This window comes from Desmodus rotundus, chromosome 1 (genome assembly GCF_022682495.2).
Source record: "Desmodus rotundus isolate HL8 chromosome 1, HLdesRot8A.1, whole genome shotgun sequence".
In the NCBI taxonomy this organism is placed as follows: domain Eukaryota; kingdom Metazoa; phylum Chordata; class Mammalia; order Chiroptera; family Phyllostomidae; genus Desmodus; species Desmodus rotundus.
Window position 1 is genome coordinate 100,082,017 of NC_071387.1, and position 6,324 is coordinate 100,088,340.

General features: G+C 56.5%; 1 protein-coding gene across 1 annotated transcript; it reads left to right on the forward strand.

Annotated features, from left to right (window-relative positions):
- Nucleotides 1-301: 301 nt before the first annotated feature.
- LOC112298493 (brain-specific serine protease 4) lies at nt 302-4,749 on the forward strand. Its single transcript, XM_024553450.3, has 6 exons — nt 302-458; nt 1,180-1,206; nt 1,677-1,848; nt 2,102-2,379; nt 3,492-3,649; nt 4,272-4,749. The coding sequence occupies exons 1-6, from the start codon at nt 377-379 to the stop codon at nt 4,515-4,517; spliced, it is 963 nt and encodes a 320-aa protein (XP_024409218.1). The 5' UTR covers nt 302-376; the 3' UTR covers nt 4,518-4,749.
- The last annotated feature ends 1,575 nt before the right edge of the window (nt 4,750-6,324 follow it).

Genomic DNA, 6,324 nt, shown 5'->3' on the forward strand with positions numbered 1-6,324 from the left:
ATCTCTGCACCCCTCAACACTTTAGTCAATGCCAAGGCCATAGTCCAGTTCCCTGCGACTGCCCTCCTGAGGCCAGATCCTGGGCCCACAGCTGGAGCTTCAGATCCAGAGCCTGAGTCCATCAGTACAGTCCCAAGGCAGGGGTCTCAGCTAGAGCCCCCCAGTTCCCGTTAAGGCTCATTTCCTCCTGGCAGCCCCACCCCCTCTGGTGACCTACAGCCCCGGGTGGCAGGGACTGAGCCACTCACTGGGGGGACTGGTCTGACAGCATTCCACCTCCCAGGATAAAAACTGGGGTGACCTGCAGGGAACTCCGCACACCCCTGCTGGCCAGCACAGCACAGCTCACTGGGCTGTGACCCCACCCCTGTCCGACATGCTTGTTTCCAGAACCCCCCCAGTCCTGGGTGGGGGCTGTCTTGGGATCTTAACCTCCCTGCTGCTTCTGGCTTCTACAGGTGAGTCCTCAGGACCTTCTGCTCCTCCCTGTTTCCTTCCCTGCCTCTCTGCCCCTCCAGGATCACCTCCTCCTCCTTCTCCACTCGGCAGCCTTCCTACCTGAATCCAGTCTCCTCCTTTGTGCTCTCTCCCCGTCTAACCCCCTGCTGCCCCCTCCGCATCTGCCTCCCTCTCTCTCCTGTGATCTGACTGTGCCATGCCTCACTTTTCTCCATGGTCATGAGGAGCAAATGAAACACTGCAAGTAGGTACTAAGAGGGCTCCTATGCTTCCCCTTTGGTGGTTATCACTGATCAAACTCATCATTGTCATCATCTCCCTCCCTCCTGTTTCTTCCGTCTTCTGGGGCAGCAGCTTCCAGGCCTTGGGTTGGGGTGAGGGGTAAAGGGAGCCACTGCTCAGATTGGATGGAGGAAGCTGAGAGGGTCAGGTGTGTGTCCACTCTCTGAAAGGCATCCCAGGAGTTGGTTCCTTATCCCCCAGAAGGTGGGATGGACCCTGGGTACAAGCTAGAGAAGACAGGTAAGCCTCAGGTTACAATGACAGCGTGAGGGTTCTGTCCGCCCTACCCAGGCTCCAGGAAACGCCCTACCTGGGAAGGCCTGGAGGGGCCTGGAATGAGACTGGAGAGGATCACTAGGCCTGAGGGAGGGGTATCCTCTCCACTGGGCACTGAAGGGCCTCTCCGCTGGCCTGACCCTTTCCTTCTCTTGTCCTTAGCCATCCTCGGTGCTGCCAAGACACCTGGTGAGTAGGAGCTGTCCTGCGGGGAGGGGAATGGAGGAAGCCCGAAGAGGAGGGCAGTGTCTGTGTGTCTGTCTGTGGGGCCAGGTCAGAAGGAGGCAGTGAGGCAAGAGTGGGGTTGAGCTAGAGAGTAGGCAGGAAAGGAGGCCCAGAGGGCAGACCGGAGACTGGGATGTGGAGGAGAGAGAACCAAGTGGAGCCAGAGCCCGGAAGGGCAGATGGCCGAGAAGGTAAAAGGAAGAGGGTTGCAGGCAAGGTTGAACCAAGTGGAGGGGAAAGGCCAGCCAAAAGGGAGGGCAGAGAAGGGGCAGGTCAGAGAAGAAATAGCAAAGGAAGGGGTACAGGCGGGATGGAAGGGCAGAGGGAGAGGCAATACAGCACAGGCCTAGGTACTGGAGGTGGGTGAAGGGCGGGTGGAAGGGGAAGAGGACCGTGCTGAGGGGATGAGAGACAACTGGACCCCCCTCCGCCAGTGCCCCCAGCCTGTGGGAAGCCCCAGCAGCTGAACCGGATTGTGGGTGGTGAAGACAGCGCAGATGCCCAGTGGCCCTGGATTGTGAGCATCCAGAAGAACGGGACCCACCACTGTGCAGGCTCCCTGCTCACCAGCCGCTGGGTGGTCACCGCCGCCCACTGCTTCAAAGGGTATGACAGCCAGTCTCTGCCACTTGAGTCCCCAGCTTTCTGTCCCACACCTGGGCTCCTCACACACCTTTGGCTGCCAGGCCCTGGTCCAGTCTGGGGTCCCTCAGGAGGGGCCCTGCTCCTTCCCTCTTTTGCTTTTTTTTTTTGCTTCTTTTGCTTTTGTGGGGACTTCTTGTGTGTACTCCTCCCCTTTTAGGCCCTTCCCGGCCATCCACGGTCCCTGGCTAACCCGCCCCCTCACCCTTCCTTCCAGCACTCTGAACGAGCCATTCCTGTACTCTGTGCTGCTGGGTGCCTGGCAGCTGGGGGATCCTGGCCCAAGGTCCCAGGAGGTGGGTATTGCCTGGGTGCATCCCCACCCTGTGTACTCCTGGAAGGAGGGTTCCCGTGCGGACATCGCCTTGGTGCGCCTCGAGCACCCCATCCGGTTTTCTGAGCGAATCCTTCCCATCTGCCTGCCTGATTTCTCTGTCCATCTCCATCCGAACACGGACTGCTGGATCGCAGGCTGGGGGACTGTCCGTGATGGAGGTGCGCTTCTCCCCTACCAGGTGGTTGGGGATGGATAAGGACAGAGGATGGTGGACACTCAGAAACAGAGGTGCCATTGCAGGGAAGTGTAGAGGCCAGAGGCATGGCATGACAGAAACAGACAAAAAGATGGACTGCGTCCAAAGATGTGATATCACAGAAGCCCAGGTGGAAAATTTCAGGTCATTTCTAATTAAAAGTTATCTTTGGCTGTGTTCTGAGGCAACAGGAGCCAGACCAGACAAAGCTATTAAGTGATCTAGGAATGTCTGAAAGGAGGCATATGTGGGGCCAAGCTGAGTAAGATACCAAACCCTAAGATACCAAAGTGGGAACAGGCACCCCTGGTGGCAGCATGCTGTAATTGCAGGCAAAATTCCCAGGAAGTAATACAGTCTCTAACTGCAAAATACAATTACAAACCGAGTTTGGAGGTTTGGAAAAAATCATCTAGAAACACAGTTCAGATTAGATAAGGTAAGAGGCAGTGAACAACAACAAAAAAATATATAAGATGAGAAAGAGACTAAGAGAGGACAAAGTGTCAGAAAAATGGGACTGTAACCAGATTCCAGAAGAATTAAGAGAAATGACATCATTTTGGGTATCTGGAGATCCCACTGGCTGAGACTGCAGCCAGTCTCCCCAGGGCTCTCCTTAGGCACCTCTGTGAGGACTGGAACTGTGGACTGGGAGGATCTACGATGTCCCCGCCCCCCCCCCCCACCCCCAGGCTGTCAGGGAACCCTTCAAGGCCTTGTGGCATTCCACGCCAAGCGCTCATTTATTGAATGCTTCATCTATAGCAGTCCCCATGCTAGAAGAAGTAGTGCCCGAGACAGGACAAAGCTGGACCATTGGTTCTAACCATTTGTGGGCATCAGAGATCTGGTTAACAATTCCAAGCTTCGAGCTGCATGCTCACGCTCTGATTCAGTAGGCCTGGAGGCGGGGCCCTGGAGTGTGGGTTTTCTGCAGCCATCTTGGGAGAGCCTAACAGAGGGGATCCATTAGCCTGTGAGAAGCACTGCTAAAGGGAATGAATGGAGGAGGGAATTGAGGAGGCAACCAGGAGAACTTCCCGAGCCTGACTCTCTCCTCCCTGCTCCCAGTGCCCCTGCCCCACCCTCAGACCCTACAGAAGCTGAAGGTTCCCATCATCGACTCAGAAATCTGTGGACGCCTCTACTGGCGGGGAGCTGGGCAGGGAGCCATCACCGAAGACATGCTGTGTGCCGGCTACCTAGAGGGGGAACGGGATGCCTGTCTGGTGAGCACCCCACCTCATTCCCAGCCCTGCCCCCCCTGAGCTTCCTCATGGCTGGCTGGGCCTCTCCCAGAATCAGCTGTGACCTGCAGTGCCCCTAGATGCCTGCAGAACAGGCCTCCACTGGGTTCAGTCCCTCATCCATCTGTTCATACACCCAGCATATACTGAGTTCCTCAGGCATCCAGGTCCCACTCTCTGGAAGCTTGCGCTGGCCTGAGGCGGGGGTCCTGCACCACAGCTGGGTCACTGTGGCGGATGGCGGGAGAGTGTGTGGTCAGTGCCTGGGCTCGGGTATTGGAAGACCCAGTTCCAACGTGCTTGCAATTCCTACTCCACTGCCCCTGGCTGCCAGCTTGGGCAAGTCGTTTCTTCTTTCTGAGCCTCAGTGTCCGCATCTGTGAAACAAGTAACGATACTCTCTGCCTCACCTGTGGGGAAGGAGGCCTCACAGAGAGTGTTTGTCACCAGAAGTGAGTCCAGAAGGCATCCTACCTGGCCCTCCCTGCCTGGTTAGAGTTCGGGGCTCTGCCTTCAGGATGAAGAAATGCCTCCCTCCTAACAAAAGGAACCATCTACCACACGCTGCCTTACATGGGTCCCTAACCTGTCATCCTCTCCGTAGGGCGACTCTGGAGGCCCCCTGATGTGCCAGGTCGAGGGCACCTGGCTGCTGGCCGGCATCATCAGCTGGGGCGAGGGCTGTGCGGAGCGCAACCGGCCCGGCGTCTACATCAGCCTGGCCTCCCACCGCTCCTGGGTGCAGAGGATCGTGCAAGGGGTTCAGTTCCGCGGGCACTCGCAGGGGAGCGGGCCGTCGGGGTTAAGAATCCAGGGATACAGGGCTGCCCCGGGCGCCCCAGCAGCCTAAACATGTGCAATTTCCTCAGTTGTAAATAAGCCATCTACCTCTGGAGGGCGCCCGCGTGCTGGCTCAGGGTCGCTTCCTGAGAGACCCCGCCCTCACCCCATCCCCCACTCAGGTTCCACCCCTGGGGCCGGGAGCGCCTTTGTGTATATACGGTCGTGATTTTTACAGTTATTTGTAAGCCTGCCTGCACATTTTATTTATTCTCCCAAATTTCAATAAATTATTCTCCAGGTCCTGTTTTTTCCTTTGAATGGGGACATCGGGAAGCAGGGGTGCAGTTGGGGGTTAAAATGGGGGCAGCTAGGGTCCTGCCCACCTGGGATTCAACATCCTGACTCCTGACCATTGCATTGGCCTTCCCTGTAGAACAGGCTGGAGGCCCAGCTCTGCTACTTGAAAGGCCCCCAAGGGCGTGGGGCTGCAGGGCCCTGCCTTCTGGGCTTTCAAACAGGGCTGGGTGGGAGAAACCAGAGTGGGCTGTCCCCGCCCCACCCCTCCCCCTGTGCTCAGTGGCCCATCTCCGGGATTCGAGCTGAGGCAGCCATGCCTCCGCAGCCCCAGAAGCTGACTCACCAGTGACTCACAGCTGATTCTGTGAATCTTCCCATGGATGAAGGAGCACAACAGTGAGACAGCAGGGCTCTAGGCCCTGCCTCATCTTGGGTTTGAGTCACCTGCCTGCACCCACAGGGGTGGGGTGAGAGCAGTGTTCCAGGCCACAAGGAGTCTCCTGGCTTCCTGCCCTGCAGGAGACCTAGGTAACACTGCTGTTCCCTTAGGGTGGCCTTTCCCTCCCTCCACTCTTCTGCAGCTAGGCCTCTGGCCTCCAGGACCAGCCCAGTCCCTCCTTTCCGCCACACCCCCCACATGCGGAACCCTGACCTAGTCCACCTGGGCTTTGCCAAAATAGTTCGTGCAAAAGAGATTCATTCTAAAGCAAAGTCAAGAAAACAACTCGATCCAGTCATGCTAAAAGGGAGGTGTCTCCAACCAGAACCAGTCAGTGAAGTGAGATTTTGAGAAGGGAGTGTAGGTTTTTGTTTGTTGTTTAGTATCCTTTATTGGGGGTACGCTTCTAAAATATTTGTTCATGTAGTTTTGATTACCTTTAGGTTATTACCAGGTCACGGTAAATGCTGCGGGGTTGGTTTTATTAAAATAAACAAATACTAAACTGGCCTCCTGCTCACCTGGAACCGGCCTAGGGAGAGTGGGTGGCTCAGCTGGGAGCTGAATCCCAGGGCCTCCCTTTCGTGACCCAGTCCCCTCCTTACCACTCACTGTACCTCTATGGTCTCCTGGCCTTCAGTCCCCCTACATCATTAGCTGCCCGGCCCTTTCTTCGGTTTCCCCTTCTGTCACGCAGGTTCTCCCTCTGCTCCTCGCTCCCCCAACTTCTATCACTAGGCACCCCTTCCTTCATTTCTATTCCTTCTCCTGGGCTCCCTCCTCTGTCCTCTCTATCCCTCAGTTTCTTCTACGCCTGTTTGTCTCCAACTCTCCCTCTCCTTCCCCTTCAAAAAACACATGAGCCCCTTTAAGTGGCCTCCTGAGAGAAGCCCTTGAGAAAGGAATGCCTAGATACATCTGCCAGGGTAGACAAGTTGCCCCATAAATGGCCCATCAATGGTGGGTTTTCTCTGAGTTGGAGTATCAGCCTCCAGGAAGCCCTGGAGCCTGAGGGCACCCTTCTGTCCACCTCAAGGAACCTGAGGGTCAGGCTGGGCCCGGAGTGGGCAGCCGGGACCTGGCTCCAAAGTTTGACAGGATTTCCAGTGACTTCCCCTTCCTGATCAGGGTACGGGGT